Here is a 22,598-nt window from a genome sequence, read left to right on the forward strand (position 1 = left end):
ATTGCTACAGCTTTATCATCAAAATAGACTTCATAAGCAATCTGTCTACAAGTGATGTTTCAGCTGTGCTGTCAGCAGCCAAGCACTAACAGAACACCACATCTTCAGAACCTCAGATCATTCACAGCACCCACAAACAGTATGGGGCCTGTGATTACAGCAGTTCCGGTCCAAACACACCATTCTGACTTCAGCCTCACATTCAGTTACCACAGACAGACAAATTAAGATGTGTGTTCCCTTCTGCTAAGAGTTCTATTTGTTTGGCTACCAATCCACCTACTTAGTCATTTACATTTAGTCTTCAAACTAGTTGTAGTTGTCCAACACCTCATAGGATGCAGTCTGGCCAAGCATTCAAGGATGTGCACCCTACTGCTCAACAGCACTTTTTCCTTGTTTCCATTTAACAGAAGTATTTCAAATGTTTTAGCAACTGTATATTAAAATAGGATTCTAAGCAGCTCCAACTGAAAGTGTTTGCTTTCGCTGGTAACAGCTACTTGTAATAAACAAAGTTAGAATTATTAGCTGCTGTCATGTGTGATACCATGCTTCTTGGTTCATATCAACATAATTTTCATGTCTTCCTTGGAGATCATGTTGTATGCTACAATTACACGTAGCTGGAAAAACCAGGGCACTGATTACTGAATATACACCCCATAAATGGAGACACTGAGTTGTTTAACATCTTGCAGTTGCAAAGTAGGAGAGCTCTTACCTTGGCCTTACAATCTTTAGTCACAAGAATATTTCCAAAAGTTATCTGGTGATGCTGTCCCAACAAAACTGCTCCCTTCTCCAGGTACATCTGTAGTCTTAATTTTATTCTTCTGCAGAATAAATTAAAAAGTATTTCTTCTATAATTACTAATAAGATCATTTTTAGTACCTACCTCTCTTTTCTTTGCTAGCCCTCCTTAACTTATGAAGCCCTGGAGTCTGAATTGTGCACCGTGCTACATGGATACCTGGTGCTTCTTCAAAGAACTTGTACCAGTAGGTCATAATGCACCTTCACTGGGGCCTGCTATTTCATCTGGACAATTACATTGCCATTTCATTTACTTCAGTATCCTTTCATTCCTAAACATTTTGACTGCCATGCAAAATCAAGGGGATTATAAGAGGTATGGCATAACTAGTTGCCTCCTGTTGGAAGACATCTGTGATACATGTTGTCAAACTAAGCATTCTTGGGCTCAAAAAAGTCTGTTTACCCTGCATGTAAGGCATTCACAACAAAAATTTACTGCTGTCTATCTTGGGCTTGAAGTTACTAGAAACACTTAACTTGTTACTTGAGCAGAAATGTTTTCATGGTTGAATAATGAATAAACACATCAAGCTCATCAAGAGTTTCTCTGGTAGAATTTAATAAAAGAGTGTAAGAAAAAAAGCATCCCTAGAAATACAATAGCAGTATTTAAAAATGTCTTACATACACATGTTGGAAGAAGAGGGAAAGAGAAAGTTTTGCTAAACAAAATTGCCAGCTAGTAACAAAAAGTCTCATTGAAAAGTTTCACAGTACTATAGCACGTGTAGACATTTCAGTTAGTTATCAAGCAAGTTCAGTTACACAAAGAAGAAACCCTAAAATTCAAGCAAGGTGGTTTAATCTCTGTTACATAAAATAATATTTGCCTTCAGGAGTTCACATGAAAAGGCAGTTTATTTTTAACATATGGGACTAAGAAACAGACAGTATACAGTTTTGTAGTCAAAACTAAAGAAAAGAACAACGTACAATTATTTGAGCTTTCCCCAAAAGAAGAATAATTGGACTCTGTTGATTCATTTGAAAAAAGTGAAAGATTGTATATATTTGTATTAGCACAGACGAAGATTAAAGTAATTTTATGACATAACTTTGGTCACCTTGGCAGAGAATACCAAGGTTTGAAAAAAACCCTGTAACCCCCACATACCCAAAGTACAAGGAAGAGACTCTTTTCACAGTGCAACCTCTCTCTGGCGGTTACAGATCAGCATGTTGTATAAGAATGCCTAAAACACAGACTTCAAATATCACAATGAGCACAGACTCTAGAATCCAGGGAGCAAGTTACAATTTTCAAGTCTGTCCCTCAAGACACAGTGAAATCTAGAATGTAAGCCCCAGTTGGAAACTAGAAAAGCCCCTGTATCTTTTATCTCACTACTTTCAAGTGAAAGTTGAAACTTTCTTTCACAGTCAGACCCTGAACCAGATCTTCTGAACTACGATGTGAGCTTCCCCCACCCTTGGAATGAGCTCTTGATTGGAGGCAAGAACAAGGAGGAGATGGAAGTGGTAACACACATTGACAGGGGAATAAGATACAGGAGAGAAAACAGGAGTGAACAGCAATGAAAAAACGTTCATCAGCTCTCCTTATGAATTTTTATTTACTAAAACATTCCTTAAAGGGTTTCAGCATTAAGTTAACACCATAACTTGAAATCAGTAATTGACTCCTTACTAGGAAAGTAATTAGACCTCTTTGAGATTATTGCACAAAAACCTGGCAGCAAACAATTTGAAAATGCACATATAGATCAGTTTCTGAAACTGAGTTACATAATGTTTCTAAAGTAAAAAATATATATATTGTTAAAGAATAGAAACTAAATACAGTTGCTTAATTTTAAATCAAGTCCAGCAAGAAAATATTTTAATATGGCAAATACCCCAACACTTGCTGCATGCATCCATAATGTAGCTATTTCATCATGACTGTGATCATATTTCCATCCCCTCCCCAAAATGTATAATCTTGACAAGAAACTCAAAATTGATATAACATGAAACATTTTCTTTTAATATATATTCCCATTTTGGTATTTAATGCTTAATCTATAAATAGATGCTCTCTGACACAAGCATGATTTCTGTGTTACAGTGCTGTTTTAATATTAAAATATTTTATATGAATAAGTCCAAAGCAGTTCATTTTTTAGTTATACTTCCAGTGAAAAAAATATATTCTATTTAATTAAGTATCAGAACTGGAATTTGTATTTTATTAGTGACTATGTGTTGATGACTACTTAAAGATATAATTAGTTCACAAAAAGTATTGCTTATCTGAGTATTAGGTAAATGCTATATACAGATATTTAAAGAGTAGTTGAGAAACATCATGTAGTGCTACTGTTAAGAAAAGGTTTTGAGTAGTACAAAAATTTCCAATAATTTATGTCCTGATTTTCTTGTGTGTGTGCACGCTACCAGGAAAAAAATGACAGGAGAGTAAAAAAAAAAAAAAAAAAAAAAAAAAAAAAAAAAAAAAATCCCACATATCCCAATTACTCTCTGCTAAAGGAACAAATCCATCTATCATTTTTAGACATTAGATTCAGACATAAGATTTCTACTAATTAAAATTTTGATTTTATAAAGTAATATGGAGGCAGCATGTGGTAGATTAAGGTTCTTACAATCTGTTAAAGTAATACACAATTGAAAACTAATTATTTGAGCTAAAACTTTTAGGTTGCTTCCAATCTATAGTTTCAGCATAGTGCTACATATTATTCAGTCTTGAAGGCTAAAAGCAAGAATCTGCAATTCTCATTCTATCATAAGCAAAGCTCACCTACACCTCGTCTTAAAACATTTTAGCAGCACAGTCAACTTTATAAAGAGAAAAAGGCAAAATACTACCATAATTTACATATTCTAATAATCTTTTCAAGGCATCAAAAGACCCAGATTGAAATTCTTATAACCATTGACAAAAATATATTAACATATACTTGCATTTACACTTTCAAAAATTGTAGTTAGTATTAAGTTGGCCTATGAAGCAGTAGTAAAGTGCAAAATATTTGGTATAATATCTAGGGATTAGCCTTAGCTTCAGCGGAATACAAAGGATTAAGCCTGGTTCTTCCATTGACAGCTATGGTGTTTGATGGAGGACCAACCTGGGAGCAGGGAGGGAAAAAAAAAGAAAGAGAAAAAAATATTAAAAAAATGCCAATGTAAATTTCCAGATTTTTATCTCTCTAATATGTTACACAGTGTTACTTCATTTAGTGCTTTTCTCATTGCAATGGAAGACCTCCTATACGATTTCTGAACTAAGCATATATGCTAGAGAAGCAGAAACATAAGACATTACTTAAAAACACATTTTTTCTTGACAAAAATTTTCATGTATAACTATTCAAAAAATGCGTAATTTTTAGCCCTTTTCCACACCTGGTTGCAAAGAAATACTTGAAAAATATCACTAAACCAAACACTTTTTATTAAATATTGAATAGACCTGATTTCTTACTAAATCTTCTAACACTCCTGTATACCATGGTAATGTTTCTTTTATCACAAGCAAACCATCACTTTTAGCACAGATAGCCAAAGCCTGATTTTCAGTGGAACTGCACAGCCCAACAGCTCCAACTAGAGTTAATGGGAGCTGTAGATGCTCCACAGCCATGAGAACCACATACCACAGCACACAGTTTACTAAACATGATGAAAACATTATCAAGAGAAAAATGATTAAAAAGAAACCTCACTTTACCCATTTTAGGTTAGTAATTACTGAGGGCCCTATTGAACAGGAAAGACCAGCAACATAAAAGGCCACAGATCTCAGCACTGCATACTCACAACACATTAAGTAAAACAGAGGGTGAAAAAAATTAAGAACTTGGCAAGTGGTGCCAGGATTATATTTTTTTAATGACTCTCAGAGCTGCAAGAAGGGAGAGTGTGGGGTAAGAGGTAAAAAGAGAAGCAAGCACCTGATGGACGTCTCTCATAATTCAAATGGATCGGATTATTACTCCTTTTCCTGACTGCAGTATGATACTGGAAGCTATGAGGTGTATGCATTCTCCAAGTCCCTTCAATTCTCAAAAGCACTTTTGGGTGCAAATAACTTATTGATACAAAATGCTTCATTTCTCTGTCCTACTACTGCCAGTTCTCCAGGTTAAACATAAAATGAGACCATGTTTTTATTAAATTTGCTGTAGGCCAAAAAAATCTCCTTCTGCTGTCAGACATACCTGTACCACAGCATATGCACTCTGAAAGTGTAAAGAACAGCATGTACAATTTTATGCTTGGCAAAACTTCAGTGAGTTCTTCACTGCATTTTATTTGTGTTCCAGGGGTTTTTTTAAAGCCTGGTTCAGGTTTCTGTGCTGCAGACTGCTCTTCTTTATGGTTACAGCTTCTTCATTATTAGAATGTCTCCTTAAAAAGTACAGCCCTTTCATCACCCCAGTCTCAACATGTAGTTTACTGACAAAGCACATCTCCCACCCACAGAAGAGAAAGGGAGGGGAAAACCAATTTCAATCATTATCTCTCTCCTCTTCCCCATGTCATTCTTGTACCTAGACTGATAAAGACTACATGGGTCAAATCTACACTAAAAACATTTCTATGAAAAGGAGTAAGTAAGTAAAGTGTCATATTATTCAGAATGTAATTATGCATTAGAAGAGAAAAAAATATATATGCAAATACAATCCAAACAGTATTTCTGGTAGAACAGATTTTGCCTCTAACGGATTCTGAACAATACAGCATTTTCTTAATTTTATCCTGCTTTTAATGTGATTGCTGACATAGAGTGAGAAGCAATTCTACAGTGTATCATAAACCATTTGTACTGACTAGAGATCAAAAACCTACATGAGCATGCTTGTAACTTTTCCAGGAAACTCTGTCTTCCTATTCATTGTAGAAAGGATGGGAGATCTACAAGCCTCAGAGGCTGTTGCACTGCTACGGTGAAACCAAAAACCTATGAAATGGAATGTTTCACTATCTGACCACTCACTGTGAGATTTTGACCCAAGGGAATCAAAGACTTCCATAAACAAAAATGTCCCTTGTATCCACCTACTATACAACATAAGTTTCTTTCAAGTGAAAAAGGGGAAAAAACCAAAAAAAGTACTGAATTTCTTTGACCTTCTGCAGTGAGAAACTATTCCTCAAAACAGAATGCAAAATACTAATGTGATGTCAAGAAAACTTTGTGAGACTATGATTGGTTGCAAACTTAAAACAGTACAGATTTTAGAAATGTGCACTGTTTTACACAATGAGAGATGTGTAGGTTAATTTTAGGAGAGACAATTTTTAACCAGAGGGGGTAGAGGAAGATGGTCCTTCCAGGACCATTGACAAAATATAGAGAAAAATCTTAGTTATGATGCCAAACAGATTAAGGACCTGATAAAGTCTAATAAATAAGAAATAGTCTTCAGAACTGTGTTATCTGCCTGCAAAAGGTTGCAGCCACTTCAGGTCTAGAGCAAAGCTGCTCAGCAGGTTTCTAAAACCATATAATTTCAAACAATGTAAATACAAACAAATCAGACTTTATGGACAAGATACTTAACTGATAACCTAGAGATTTATATTTCATTTCAAGAAGATTTTGATTACATTTGTACTGTATCAAAATACAGACATTCAAAGCTCTGTGGGTGCATTCACCACTTTATTCTGCAAAACTGACCCTCTTCCCCATCTCCCTTTCCCATTGTTAAGAGACCTCTTGGCAGCAGTTTGTGCCAAAACTAACTGCTTTTAGAATCAGGCATTAGTATGGTAATTTTGAAGGAAGTACCATGAGTTCTTTGTTTTGGATGCAATGATGAAAACTCACCCTTTTCAATTTGGCAGCAGCTTCTCCAGAGCGGATTGCAGCCAGCAAGCTCTGGTGGATCTGTTCGGGGTCAGCGCGCGGGAGCGTCATCGTGGTTTGTCTCTTAGTGACAGGGTGTGGGTGGTCAGGGGAAGCACTTGACTGCGCCTGACTCTTCTGCTCACTATTCACATGGCTGCCTTTCTATAAAGGGAGGAAGTGGAAGGAAAAGAAGCCAAAAACCTTTAATCTGAATTAGTTATAAATGGCAATCTGAATCAACCTGACACAAGGTTGCATAGCAAACTGCTGCCATTCTAGTGTTCGCTTGATTCAAGACTTCAGAGATCAGCCACATTTCCAGCATAGCACAGTTTCTCTCTCATGTAATTACGCCAGCAAAACTTTGTATCTCCATTCAAGCATGCTTGCGGCATGACCACTTGAAGCCAAAGAGAGCACACCACTCAGAATTAAATTTAAGGAATCAACACACAGAACTATAAAGAACAAATCATAAGCACTCCAAGCTTAAAAATAAGTATTACACAAGAGGAATAACTAATTAATTGACAGTTCTTTAAATTAGGGGATGCTAATTACGGCAGGAAAAGTTATTTCCGATCATCTGAATGATTTTGCTCTCATTTTTAACATTCCCTGTATCCCTGTACTTCATTATAATGCTGTGCTACTGGTGGACACCACAGGGTATTTTCCCTGTACAAATACAGAGCTTTCTGACCAGGAAGCAATTCAGAAACAAGACTTTACACTGGTTGCACTTGATGGCAGTGGATCCACAGTCAATTAGTATTAGAAATAAAGTTTACCTTATCCATTAGACTATTTTGTGACCCTGCTGTTACGGTCTGTAAGGAAGGGCTTTTCACTTCAGGCATGGAAGTAGCTGAGGAGAATCCAGCTGCCAAAGGGGCAGAGGAGAGTTCCACTGGAAATTCCTCTCTTGGTACCTGGCTAGCGATCGTACGCGTCTTATTGAATGATTGTGACCTTTTGACTGCAGATGAGACAGCAAGAGCAAAAGGGGATGGTCTTGAACTGGAATATGGCTTTGGAACTGCAAAAGTTCTGAGAGTTCTTAGATTCAATGGTGCTGGAGGACAGGAGGGAAAACTTAAAAGCTTATTGCTTTTAACAGGAGAAGTGGAAGATTCAATGTTTTTTCCATCATCAACTTTTTCTTGATCTGCTGGAGGAGAGGGAATACTTGTTTTTTGTAAAGCCAAAGAAGTTAAATCAGGTGACGAGATTTTTTTACCCATCTCTGTATTCTTAATTTCATTTTGAATTGAATTAGGAGCACAAACTGTACTTCTGGCAACTGCAGATGTCACATAGTGACCGGAAGCTCTTCGTTGCATCTGCAGATAAAAAGAACTAGGCTTTGTTGTGGGACTTAATGGACTTAATGCATTTGACTTGTCCTGAGTCTCAAGAGAAGCATTTGTATTATCCAAACTTAGCAGCAGTGGGGCACACTGCTTGAAAGACTCTCTTTCCATCTGGTTGCTCTCAGTAGTAATCTCAGCTCCAGAGGTCACAGTATGGTCAGAAGTGCTGTTCACTCTCTGCAGCAGATCATTTGCTGCTGCAGCTTCATTTTGTGAACCAACCTGTGAAGGACCCACACTTTTTGACAGATGAGGAATTTCAGTTTGCACTATGAATTCTTTGGGGTCTTCCAAAGTAGATACCTCTTGTTCCTTATGATCTAATGGAACTTCTGATTCCCAGCTCTTCATCATTTCTAGGAATTTTGGAGGCACTATTTTATAAGTAGTCATCCCAATTTTTGGTATGTAATCCCTTGTAATTTCATTAGCAGGTTTGGGTTTAGGTTTGGTGTCCTGTCTATAAAAAGGGTGACCTTTTACAGGAGAATCATCTGGAGTTTCTGCAGTTGTTTCTCGTGAAGCGAAGTTACTGCCATTTATACAGATGTGACTCTGGTCTTTCATTGGAATTACTCTTTCATGAGTAACTTCTTGTGTCTCAAGATTTTGTTCTATTGAAGTATCTTCACTCTCTTGATGCATTCCATGCATCACTTGAAGAAGGGGGTTCTTCTTATCTCTGTTGTGTTGAGGGACTAGTTCTCTAAATGTGGATGATTCAACACCTTGAGGAACAGTAATTTCCTTCTGTGTAGTCCTTCCCAAATTGCTATCCAAAGTCTGGATTCCAACATCCTGAGTTTTTACTGTGTCCAAGCTGGTTTGATTTGTTTTGTCATCTTGCTTTTCTGAAATCAGTTGAGGATAATTTCTATGACTTACAGAGATGTCATTTTCACATGCCTGGCAGTTTGATAGTCTGTCAACTTCAAGCTTGTTATTTTCTCTAAAATCTACTGCTTTAATTTCAGCTGTCTGAAGTTTTTTCCCTTCTTCTGTTGTTGGAAGGAGTTTTGTATCACTGTGATCTTTAAGTTAAAGAAAGGTTCCAAAATTAATACCAATGCCAAATCAAATGCCAAAAAAGATTCAATCTTCCTCATTACATTCTATGTATTTAAAAACAATGACTGCTTTTCACTGATGCTAATTTTTCCTTAACACTTTTAAAGGCTATTTAAAGATGTAAATATATTGACTAATATTGCCAAATAATTGTATTCTGATTCAGGTACTTTTCCTTGATAAACAGGTTACAGATGCCATGCATCGACTTAATAGAAAAAACTATTCTCAAACAATTTAAAAAGTGCTAATGAATTTCAGTTCATTATATAGGCATCAGTGACTCAAGAGCTCAAGGACTATTCAATATCGAGTTAGATGCAGGTTTTATTTAGTTCCACACATTTGTGGCTTCTGTCCTTTAGTTTTAATGTTACAAATCTTATTTGTCAATTACGCCTTATGTATTTGTACAAGGAACAACTGAAAAATATTATGGACAAGAGCAATTTGGCAAACCTATTTTTCCTACCCTTTAGGTGGTCTGATAATTCAATTTTCTACCCCTAAACTAAGCATGTGATCAAATCCCAAACACATGAATATTTGAGTCAAATTGTTTTAAACACAATATTGGGAAAAATTAAATTCTTCAGAAATAATCATTTGGAGTGGTATTCTGTAGGGAAAAAAAATCCTCATTTCATGTATGCTATAAAATGGCAGTTAAAATTTATATCACATATAAACAGGACTTGTGTTGTTATGATTTATTAACAGAGGTATACTGAGTATAAAAGACTATAGAAGGCCTAATATATAAATCTGAAAATCAGTGTCACAAAAGAGTAAAATAAATCAGTCAGGTCACTAAATCCACAGGAAAATTTATGACCCATTAGATGCACAGGATGTCGTCATTTTGTTTCAGATCAGTGTGTCACTTTCTTTTATTTGTGCTTAAAAATATTTGTATTTTCATGCAGAAAACTCACCCTAATTTCATAAGCAAAGAACAACTGATGGCTGCTTCTTCCCCACAGGGGTGTGGCAGCCATGTCACCCCGCGTGGCAGGATTACTTTTGTGTTCAGCTTTCCCCCTCCTCAGCACTGTCCCACCCAACCATCCTACAACAGCATGAGACAGCTTTGACTACTGCTAAAACAAAAGTATATTAAAAACAAACCCCAAAAAACCAAAACTGCAGCCAATTTTTGCCACTTCATCTCAAAGAAAATACACTAGAGCTAGAGAAGGTGTAAAGAAAATAATCTCATTATAACAATTCAAGAATTGACTGTATAGCCATTTCTTCAAAGGAATAGAAAAGTTCAAGCTTCAAGTATTAACAAGTGGGAACTACTCACCATCATTTTTATTTTGAGCTAAAATTTTAAGCTTCCCGTCTGTTTGAAATCCAGCATCCTCACTGCTTATCTTAGTCTGTAGTCCTCTGCAAAGCACAACAGTACATTAAATATGCTGGTATCATTCATTTCAGTAAACACAAGGAATGATGCAAGAGAACTGGCAATATTCTCCAAACACAGATGGACAAAACAGAACTGCTCTGCCAAACACTGGAATACTCAACAGAATAGATTTCTTTTTTTTAAAAAACAAGAGGAAATGCTGCCATGGTATTTTACCAAAATGACATGCAGCTCCACTTGCTTCTGTGTAAGCAGATGATCCATCTTCCCTTCTCTTTTCCCCCTCCTTTTGTTTACACGTGCAGTTTGAACAAGCCACTTTCCAATAACAACTCCATTCCAGTGAAGCCACAATGGTTTTTCACTTTATAGAAAGTGTTCTGACACCCCCCCATCTAAAATGTGTCCCTGACTTTGTCCCTAGCATGATACACAGGAAGCTGCCATGAGACACTGTGTATGAACCCACAAACTGAGCAGTACAGACTTCGCAAAATAGTCCCTTTCAAGAAATACCTTGAGAACAGAAAAGAAACACACACAACATGTTACTTGCATGCTAAACATCTTGCAAATACATACAATATCTATTTCCCTCATTTCATGGGGCACAAGAGAACTGCAAAAATGCTGAATAAAAAAGTAATCGTTTTGAGGGTGGGGGGCGATATTAAGTCCTTGGCTTCAGAAGGTAAATGAAAAAGGCAAAAATATTTAAAATTTCTTTATAGAAAGTTATTACAACTTCAAACTTTGTTCAAGATATTTTTATTTTATGTAGTTAGAAATACTGGCATTATGAAGATTCCAATTAATTTGCCACATCAAATGTATCAGTTTTCAGAATCAGTGCCTTGAGCTGACACATCTGCATTGAAGCATTTAAAATGACACATTTCTCAATAACCATCCATGCTCATGTTGCCTGTGTAGTCCCAAACATACTGTAAGTGTCCAATAAACCACCAAATGGTTTTGAGAGCATATGCTCTCAAAATTACTGTTGGAAGAAAGTTAGAGCTCAGTCCTGCACTCTGTACTCTTACTTAGCTCCACTCCTTTTAACACAGCTGAGGGACTGAGCTAAAACTATTAACAACAGTTTGAACTAGATTTTTAATAGGAATTTTAAAAAAAATCAAATCAAAACCCACCAAACCCAAAAGCCATAAAACACCACAGAGTATCATTATTGAAATTAGTGGTTTTGACTGGAATATTTTGCATATATCCCTGGTTTGATTAAAAAAGAAAACACTTCTCAAAGTAACTGGATCTTATATATAAGATTCAAATTACCTTGTTTTCCAGATATATGATGTCAGAGAAACACTACTCCTCATTTTGGAATCCCCATGATATTTGAGGAAGCAATTGCCAAACTCTAAAACCAGAATGCAGTACATTCTAGCTGACTCTCACCAGGATTATAAAACATGAAAGGTTACTACCAATTCACAGGGGAGAGGGGACAGAAACATCCCCTTGACAATCAGGCAAACTGGCCCAATAACACAGGCCTCATAATTTGCAAATTCAAGACAATTTTTTAGATCCCCAAAGAGGAAAAACTGGGACAATATTTGCCAGGACAGAGTATCAAATATTTTTGCAAAGCCACATCTGACTTTGGACTGACAAAAACGTCCCTTCAAATACAAGTTAAACGTCTCTTTACTACCTTGAAAGTTCTTGGCTACTAGGGCAGTCACACGTTTTGGCTTCAGTACAATAATCGAAATAGTTCTTTCAATTTAATTTGGGAACAGTAGCCAGCTTAGTTGCCCCAGGGAACAGAGAAATAGTGAATTACATTAACACAATGGGACTTCTCTGGACAATCAACATTTATTTCAAGCAGGCACTAACTCATGTTGGAAACCTGCTGAGTCAGGTAGTTTAACAAACATGCTGAAGGGCAAAGGTACAGCATCACCAGAAGGGAAAAAGAGCGCTTAAGGAAACTAATGTGTTTATTCTTTAAAAAAAGCTGAATTAACTTGTTTTCCTGAGAGCAAATGGATTGAGACAGGTCAAGACCACACATAAGGAAAAGAAAAAATAAAAATTAAAGCCAAAACAAATATGCAAGCAATAAGAATCATGCCCAAAAAACCAGAAATGGCTGATGTATCCATTTTTCCCCATCTGTAAGAATAAATTTGTGTATTTTTATTTACCTAATCAAGCCAAATTTTTTGCAGCACGCTGCTCTAGTAAATACACTGGGCATTTTAGAGCTGGGTTCAGCTTTTCTGGGCTCCAGCTGTTTGAATAGTAAGGAAAGGGAAGATTAAACAGAATAGACTGCAGAACACTTCATTGTCATTTCTGCTGAAAAGCTCCATGAATTACTGTGCACAGAAGAGTGCTACAATGAAAGCTAAGCATATTAAAGCTCATTCCTCTCTCACAATTCTCTATTTTGTACAATGAAACAGCACTCTGCATTTTATTTGCCTCCCCCATTGTCTCCCCAATGCTCCTTTCTTTGTCACAAAACGTACTTACTTGCCATCTGTGCTCATATTTTCTTGTTTTTCTTCCTCGAAGCTTTGCGAGTTGTCTACGGAAACACTGCCAGGAACGGGAGCTGATGAAGCAGGATCGTTTTTGTCATTTTCCAGTGGTATCTCAGCAGAGCTGAAGGCTGCAGCAACCTCTCCTATCCTGGGAGAGGTATTGGTACTTTCACTTTCCTCTCCCTGTTGCACACTTATCTCTTCCCTTTCATCAATTCCTTCCAGGTTGTATTCTGAGCTCCTTACATCTACACTCACAAAGGAAAGAAAAAAAAATTGAGAATACCCCCAAACCCAACAAAACCCAAACCAAACCACAGCTCTCAATGCAGGTTGTAGATAAAAAGGGACTGCTGAAGGCAGCCTAAGTAGTTTGAAGAAGGAAAACTGACTTTTTTCATAGTTCAGGTAAATTTAAAAAAAAAATAAAAAGAGATCCATCCAGACTTCACAGCATTCTCTAGTTGTTTTCAATTCTCTCTTCTGACACAAGAATATGGTCATGACCATGCTACTGTCCACCTGGTTCTGTATCTGTACCTACTTTAAAACACTTTCCATGCTTAACCCACGTACTGGATTAAGATTGTTAAATATATTTTGATCTATCTCATAACCCCTAATTTCATGGAGGCAGACAGTTTCTTTTACCCAGACTTCTTGTACTTCCATTAGCTTTCCAGTGGGTTTTAAAATGCACAGTTCCTCTATATCAGAGCAGGAATGTTAAAGAACTAAAGAGCGACCCAAATATCAATTTTGCCTGTGGCCTGAACAAGTTTCATCACTGTTAGCAAAAATTTCCCATAACCATCCTAAGTTTATTAAAGTGTCTTGTGCAGTGCCTCATGTTACAGTAGAAAAATAAAGTTCATAGAAAAGTGCTAATCCATAAAAATACTGACATTTGCAACCAGAGCATAGTTAAACTAAAAGGTTGGGTTGCTGGATTAGGACAAAGATAAATCAGTGTACTTGAAGTTGAACTAATAAATACACCTGCCCAGGGTACTCCCATCAGATTTGGGTGCACTGATACCTATTAGGAACAAGCCTTGCACTTGGAAAATTAGGTTGCAGTCTTTCTAAGTAGTAGCAGTAAATTTCCAAGAGTAAAAGTCAACAAAGTCAACAAAGAAAGCAAAAGTAAGGAATACTGGAAAGTCACAGATCCCAGAGTACAAAAAAAAAAAACAAACAAACAAACAAAAACCAAAAAAAAGCAAACAAAAAAAAAAAACCAAAAAACTTAGACTAACTTTTTTTTAGCAGTTGGTATCCTACAATGCTTCCAGTACTTCTAGAGAAGTACACTGTTAGAGAAAAGTAATAAGAGAATGTGTGTATTGGAGAAAGGCTCAGTACAGAACAGAAACTTTGATGTTTACAATAGAGATCATTTTAGTAATGTCAGTATCATTATGTGTGAGAAGTTAAATATATATGTCAAAATGCACAAACAAAGCATAACAAAATGTGAGCAAACATTAAACCGGTCAAGACTATCCCACAGCCCATAACTGGCTCTCAAGAACATTGCCTCCTTCACTGGTGAGACCTATTACACCACGGGCCTGAGCCATTACCAGCCACAGGAACAAAGCCAGATTTTTCAGTCTGAATACTGAATTATACAACAAAGAATAGCCAGGACTTCTGACAAGAAAAATGGAAGCATTCTGGAGCTGTTACGGTTTTATGCCCAGGCACTGCTGTCATTTCTCTGCTGCTTTTCCTCTGGAGAGGAGTGTAACAAAGGCTGAGTTATATCTCTACTCCTGGGATGGAAACTTAGCTTGGGTTGGTAGGAGACATTCCTGACATTCCTGCTACGTGAAAGCCTGTTCTTTGCTGTGCTAGAAACACTTCCAAGCATTGGGGTGGACTAACCAGACCTACAAATGGATAATACCAAACAAAAACAGCCCTCACACTTCTTAAAAAAATGCTCTACCTCATTTGTCAGCATAAGATCAGCTTTGCTTGCTAGTGGGTTTTCATCTGTTACTGGGTCTCATTCCAGACCTGGGCCATCACTGCTGTAGCAGAATAAAGTCTGAATACTTTTGAAAACAAACAACATTTAACAACCGTCCTTCACTTACATCATGCAGTTAACTCCCTAGGGGAGCAGGTCAGATTCTGATTTGTTTCCAAACCCTCAGTCTATAGCTTTTACGTGCAACATACTGCTAGGAAGAACTTACAGCAATACTGGCTATATACTGTTGCCTTACTGCTTATACACCCTATCTGTAGTTCCATATGTAACATAAATTGCATTTCTACCTGCATATAATTTATTCTCTCAGAACTTTAGTCACTGGGTTTTAAGTAGCCCTAAATCAACATTGTTAGAATCTACAGTGTGCCACTGTGAAGATAGATATATATAAATAGATATATATACACACACCTGACGACTGACATACCAACTGCGACTCTCCTTTCAGCAGTAAGAATACCCTTTGCCCAGCAGAGAACAGGCTGGTGCTGCTCTGTGAGCTCTTATGCTCATAAGCACCAGAGCCAAAAAGCCTGACTACATCATGCAAATCTGCTCCTGACTCTACAGCCCTTAACAAGGTGCTTAAGAAATACTGTAACCAATAGGATTATACAGATTTGTTTGATGGGAAGTTTTTTAAACATCTCTAATTTCAAAATTTGTTTTGAACACTGTTTTACCCTCTTCCCTAGAAAAATAAAGACTAAGCATTAATTAAATTTTGGGAAGGTGAACAAAAATCATAATTGATAAAGTGAATTGCTGCTTATGATCCTAAATGTTCACATTAATTCTTTGTCAATGCTTATTCTAGTAGATGTGTGCCTTCAAACTACTTTTGTCAAAGTAAGACTGTTTTTACACCATGGGAAAACTGTCATTTCACAAGAGAAATGCTGCCTATTCCATACTATAAAGCTCCACTCAATGTGTATGTGTCTAAGTAGAGCATAGTTAACAGACACCAAATTGAATACTTGCAGTGGTTCATTCTAGGGCAAAAGGTAATGCTGTACTTGCAGCTTAGGTTATTTTGCTCATTTGCTGAAGTAGCACTGCATAACAGAACTACTATGGAATGCCAGTCATAGCTGGACAAAAACTCACAATGCTTCCCAGATGCCCAACAATCAAAGCAGTATTAAACCAAATGGACGGAACTCTGGGGGTTTTGTAGAGTTAAAATTATGTCCCACTTTGCAATTAAAGATATACTGAACTATTCCATCCATTTAAAACAGTTGCCAAATGTGGTAATTTTCAGACTAGGAATAGGACAAGTGTACTGCATCTGATTTTGCTGCAGGTTAATATTGGTTCTCACAGCACGACAGGCTTTGCTGAAAGGACCCTTTATACACAGGCCTCATGACAGTTTCAGAGATGCCACCAGAGAGCAGCAGTATCCCATGAGGAAAAAAAAGAGGCAATGAAGCTGTGCTATGTGACTTGTATGTACATTTTAAAAAACTGCACTACATCAAGTCTTCAGCAAAGGACACTGCATGAAGACACGAGAACTAGAGATTGAAGATTGTCACTAACTGAAGAGGTAAATCCAAGGACTCAATATAGACTGCCCTAAGCCCAGTGAAGGTGATTACTTTTCTCTATTTCTTTCCATTACAGCTTAAATTAAAGTATTTAATTACAGAACTCAAATGCCTCAATCAGAAGTTTCTAAATTTATCGAAAAACAAACAAGCCATTTCTTTGAAGTTCAGGGCTGTTTACCTACACAGCGCTTGGACGTTACAGTGATGGGAAAGGCAAAAATTATAGCACAGATCAACAACTTTAAGATAAAAACAAGTACAAGAAAACAAGAAAAACTTGATTTAAAATCCCAGTATGATAACCTCGCTCATCTTAGACCCATTGCATGTAGATAAGACAGTTTTCAACACACAAAATTCAGTACTAAAAAACAAGCCACTCACTCAGAACTGATTATTCTCTTTCATCTGCTACAACAGCTAGGACAAGGAAAGGTTACAGCTTTGTTAGATCTTTAACCTTGGACTCCACAGTACAGGTTCATACTCCCGTTTATTACATTATGTATTGCTTCTACTTAATGTCTTTTCCAATAATTTACATAAATTGCCCTAAACACAAACCAAGCCCAAGTTTACTGATTACTGATTTTTTATTTTTCCCCCTTTGCCAGCGACCTACCATCCTAGCAGATGACTTTTTCAACTCTTGTGGTACATTTGTGTTTTACCACTCCAACCAATTTGACTGGCATCCTGAATAAAACAGCCAGAAAACTACTTAAAAATTCCTGTCAACTAGCACAGTAACTGTTTAGCCTCATATAATGACAGTGGCACTCCACAGGCTTAGCATTTATATACTTCATTCTTATGAAATGCATTGAAGAGTTATTTTTTCAGATTGCACTGGCACTGATTATTCTAAAAGCTTTTGCAAATTTTAGAAGACTTCTAGATGTTGTATCTTGTAACTGAACCCTACAGTCTGGTGCTTACAAACAACAGTACTTAACAGTACAAACTGCATAAATCAAAAAAAGGATTATGTTCAGCAGCTAAATAATTGTATTTTAAACAGCTATACTTTCATGTATCACATTTTTCCCATAACACCCAACAAATAATTTAATATATAAACAACTATTTATGCATTCAGTTTAGATTTACAACTTATGTTTTCAAGGCTGTTCAGATGCCAACCAAAAGGCAGGCACAGATTTGCTCCTGCCCCTATGTTATGCAGGTCAAGGGCAGCACAAGGCAGGGTTCTAAAAACAACACTGGGCTTTAGCTTTTGAAAAGCTTGTTATGAGGTACAAAAAAAAAAATCACAGAAATTCTGGATAGTTCTTCTCTATAACTTGTGAGGAAAGAGGGAAAACCGGGATAATGTTTAGTTTATTGAATGTAAAGCACAGATACCAACACAAAATATATTGTATTTGTTTTTTGTAGACATTAAGGGTAAAATATCTTTATTTTAGAATGGCATATTTTTACTTCAAAGGAAAACTTAATTGATCTGAAGCATTAAAATTAATTCTATACTTATGACACATCTATAGTATAGTAATTTATTGCTATGAATTACCATAGCTTGCTACGAAGTAGATTTTATCAATACTTTTGTAAAAAGAACCAACCTGTTTCAGGCTGCATTTCAGTGGCTCTTCCTTCCACTTTAGTGGAGGCTGATTCTGTCGACTCTGTTACTGCAAAAAGTGAAGCAACAACCTTACCACCTCTCAATTTTTGCACCAACAAAAGTTCTAGATAAAATGTTAGATTGTGGTCATACAGACTAGTGATTTCTTCAAGAAACTCCTCTGAAGCAACTAGTGCTCACTGTCACATTTTCCAGATATTTTAATCTCAACTCTTAGGCATTTTTGAACCAGAAAACTGAATTTTTGATCAAACAGAAGAATTACAAAAAAACAATATTGAACTTTCTCCCAGATTCTTCTAGCAAGTCCATTTGCTATTATACTCTCTCTGATCCAGAGAAGCTAATCTTTTCTCCCCACCCTAAGCAGTCCACCTGAGTAACATAAACACAATTCTATACCTAACCTGGCTATAATTAATTTGGTATTGTGCTTTCTGATCTGCATGTTCTAAATACCTCTTTTTCTCACACTTGAGGGAAAATAACAGAAGATTGGTGAGGAGGATTGTAAACACGCTCAAGTGACTTGCAGTAGGGGTGCAAAATCCCACATATACGATATTAATTACTGTTTAATCTTGTGTGTTTGACAAGTGGAACACCTGTGTTCAGATAACACAGGCCTGTGATAGACTTACAAGGCATCTTATGGAACATGCTGGAGATTCCTGCCCTGCTGTGGGAAAGATCAAAGCACTGTGGTAAATACATCTGGGTGAATCCCTGACATAGAGGGAAGGGAGCAGGTTTGGCAATCCTCTGGCATGGACCGAGCTCTTCGGTGTCTGTGTTCCCACTTGGGTGCCTCTGCTCGGGTGCTGCTTCGAGGCTTCCCCAGTTGGTGAGGTAACAAAAATAAATGTACTTTGCATCTGCAGTTTTGTGGTTGCTCACTTGAGGTTCTTATCTCATAAGGTGGCTTACTTTAATGTTTAGCCAGCTATACTTTCAGTTGCCTTCCAATTAAACAGCATAAAAAGATTACCAGGCTCATTACTGCTTTCACTTTGATCTTCTGGTGCTTTAGAGGGTGGTGAGGGTGCCTTGCGCTTCATCCTGCGCAGAGAGGAGTTCACGGAAGCAGTGTCACTGAGTGGCAGGGAACCTTTCCGTACTAATCCCAGAGGGGCCTGCCAAGGGAGACAGGGCAGGAAGATTATCAGCAATCAGTAAAAAACAGCAAAATAGCTCTAGTAATTATTCTCCAAAAGTATTTGTAATATACATCTGGGAAAGAGAGAATGTATTACCAAACATATTGTGGTTTTCATCTTAATTCCTCCAAGGAGTTGTTTTTAAAAAAAAATATTTTCTCAAGTAATTGAATATATTCACAGAGGTGCAACATAGAGCAGTAAAAGAAAATCAGTTGCTACATATAGTGCAGAAGAAATCTGAATTCTTTTACACCCAAAGGCTATTCTACAAACCCAAAATAATTCTTTTCTAAAAGTAGCTAAACTCATTGTGGAAAGAAGTTTCAACTACACCCCACTGCAATGACATAACAATGTTTCCTTCTCCATTCCTTCAACAGCAATCCTAATTGGCCTGTATACATAATTATTATGAATTTCTTTCCCTCCTTGAAATACCTGAACTTTCACAGAAATTTTTGGAATGCCTGAATTCAATACTTATCAAGTACAACTGTCTTATTACAATATTTAACAAAGTTAAATTTTAGTAAGTTGCGAAAAAAAAATTATAGTACTTACTGATGTTACAGCATAGTAAGGTCTTCATTATTGTAGTAAAAGTAGAAAGTCTTAATTCACGAATAATCAAAACAATTAAAAAATGGATAAAGGATACCTGTTGAAGATCTCGTATTTTTATGATATAGCAGTCCAATTGCATTTTAAGTTGTTTTAGAAACACATTGTCTGTCTCAGAAAGACAGTAGTAGTAAATTTGCTCGCCATTCTTAACTATGGCTTGCCTTATTGTCTTGGGGTGACCTTATGATGTGTATCCCATATCGCTGCCTATGCCCAGAAATTAATTCCTGTGCCTTTCTATGCCTCTAAACTGAGCCTGAGAGGGGGAAGGAAAAACCTGAGCAAAACTTTTGCAAAGCAGTTTGCAGCTTGTTCAAAGTCACACACAGATAGCAATTGGTTTTCCCCACTGCGGCAGGGGAGGGAGGAAGCACCCGGCTTGCTGCGCCCAGAACAGTTTTTTTGGCCAGTGGTTCAGCTGCTCTGTTCTCCGGAGAGAGACTGAGAGTTGAATTTTTCCTTCCCTGGAATTTCGGATTTTCTCCCTTTTCTACTGGACTGCCTGATTGCTGTAACATCAGAGCACATCGGGAGGACTTTGCACCGGGCACAGAGGGCCTGGCCCTGGGCCAAGCCCCAGCTCCGAGGAGACCAAAGGGAGGACTCGAACACTTTCCCAGGTTTTTCCTCCACAGCAAAAGATTTTACCATTTAACATTATTTTCCTTTCCCAGGTGTTTGTTAAATAAATAGTTTTATCTTATTCACTTTCCTTCGAGGAAAATTTATTTTTTCCTGAACCTGGTGGGGGAGGGGTGGTTGTGCCTTCTCTCAGAGGATATATTTCTAAATTTGGCCAAACTGGTACACTTATGCTGAAGAAAACTATATCCACATCTACTAGAATGACAATGGTCAGGATCCCAGCAATAAAGGAATGCATTTTGGAACTAGACACAGCTGCCTGTTTCTGATTCCTATCACTTGTCTTCTCAACAATATAATAAAATCTTACAGTGACATTCATTTCTGGCTAGAAGGATCCACACAACAGCTGGGTGTGGGGTCATCTTCAGAGAACTTCTCTGTGCTTCAGTTAACCAGCCCACTTCACAAAGCACAATATCAAGGAACATAGAAAGCATATAAAGACACCTGCATATTCTTGTTTCACTGGCAATCCTTTCAAAAACATCAGACAATAGAATTGTTGACCGTGTCAATTTCCACGGAAAAAGATGCTTATCATTTAGAAAGCTATCACTGAACAAATATCCAAACATTCCACAGTAAGTGGAATATCAAAGACCAAAAGCCAGAGTATTTGGTTGTACACAATCAAATCTATAAAGAAAATTACAACAGAAAAGACACTGGCACAAGGTGTCTGGCAGGCAGTGTTTGGCAGCTCCTGTGAGATTCCAGTACAATACCTGAATGAATGAACAGGGCTATGAATGAAAAACTATCCTCTGGGCCACCCTGGGCACCCTCAGTCATCTGCTTTGTCCGACCCTGGTATCAGGTATAACAGATCCACAGATACTGCACTGTAAGGAGCACCACTGTCCAAAAATGTTCACACAATTCTACCCATCACTCTAATGCCAAAGCAGGCAACTCAAACCTTTTACAGAAAAGCAAGAGTCAGGTTTGAAGAGAGAAAACACAAAACACAGGGTGAAATATTCTTTTAAGAACACCAGAGGATAGGAACACATCACTCCTAATTAAAAACACTTGCATGCTTGAGTAGTTTTTAAATAAGTCAGTTTCCAGAATAAAATGTCACATAACAAAAACCACTTTACACTTGTATAATTTCTTATTCATAGTTCCAAAATAGTTCTTAAAAAGTAAAAATAATTAATAGTATTCAGCCTTTGAATTTATTCAGGAGGGGATATCGAATACAATATTATTTCCCCAAATGACAGGTTTTTTTGTTGCTGAAGTATTTCCTCCTTGCAGTTGGGCAGTGGTGTTTGTCTCCTCTCTGGCAGCTGTGCTCAGGCTCTGCACAAAGCCACATTTCCCTGCCCCAACGTCTGCACCTCTCCAGCTCCACAAAGGCTCCCTCAGTGACTCGGCTGGCACCGCGCTCTGCGCACACTCGCTCAGCTGAACAGATGTCACCAGAGTTCCCTTCTGCACTCAACAAGTGTGTGTGTAGGGGGGGAATTATGTTCTCAGCATAAGAGCACAAATGCTACTAGATTTTTATAAGCCTTTCTACTGCCCTTTGCATCCAAAGAAACAAACAATTTGCAAAGAGAGATTTCAAGAAAGTACTAAATGTTCCAGTTAAGGTTCAAGTGTTGAACAGATTTTCTCAGGAATTATTCAACATATGAATATTAAGAGCTTTCAAATCCTAACAAAGGCTGTAATGTGAAAATAGTACTTTACACAGATGGAAAAAAATTAAAATAATGTTATTAAGACATATCTGACAAAGCTTTGGAATATACATCTGGGTGTTCATGTGTCATACCAACTGCCTATGATAACACCAGTGCTTTTTCAGTTATATTTACATCAAAATTCTTGTTAGGATCACTAAAGTAGTTAACGGTGTTTATGCAGAAACACCAGTGAACTCTGTCATAACTTTTATAACATAAGCAGGAGTTCTAGCTTTAACACCATACACCCTCTTCATCCTGCAACAAGCAAGGGTGGATATGAAAACTTTTTAGTCTCAAATTTGACACCA

At 37.2% G+C, this 22,598-nt stretch overlaps 1 protein-coding gene across 11 annotated transcripts in view; it reads right to left on the reverse strand.

The window, feature by feature from the left end:
* Positions 1-1,357: 1,357 nt before the first annotated feature.
* Positions 1,358-22,598, reverse strand: part of COBLL1 (cordon-bleu WH2 repeat protein like 1) — an 81,383-nt gene continuing 60,142 nt past the window's right edge. For 10 of the 11 annotated variants that reach the window (XM_039554987.1, XM_039554988.1, XM_010406870.4 and 7 more), the window contains 7 exons: positions 19,147-19,291; positions 18,136-18,204; positions 12,975-13,233; positions 10,398-10,483; positions 7,439-9,051; positions 6,627-6,809; positions 1,358-3,915 (listed from right to left, as the gene is read on the reverse strand). In XM_039554987.1, coding sequence (XP_039410921.1) covers positions 3,829-3,915; positions 6,627-6,809; positions 7,439-9,051; positions 10,398-10,483; positions 12,975-13,233; positions 18,136-18,204; positions 19,147-19,291 — 2,442 coding nt within the window. In that variant the 3' untranslated portion in view covers positions 1,358-3,828. The remainder of the gene's footprint in view (positions 3,916-6,626; positions 6,810-7,438; positions 9,052-10,397; positions 10,484-12,974; positions 13,234-18,135; positions 18,205-19,146; positions 19,292-22,598) is intronic. The other variant, XM_019290410.3, reaches the window with a different exon arrangement.

The sequence above is a fragment of the Corvus cornix genome, chromosome 7, assembly GCF_000738735.6.
Source record: "Corvus cornix cornix isolate S_Up_H32 chromosome 7, ASM73873v5, whole genome shotgun sequence".
Lineage (NCBI taxonomy): Eukaryota > Metazoa > Chordata > Aves > Passeriformes > Corvidae > Corvus > Corvus cornix.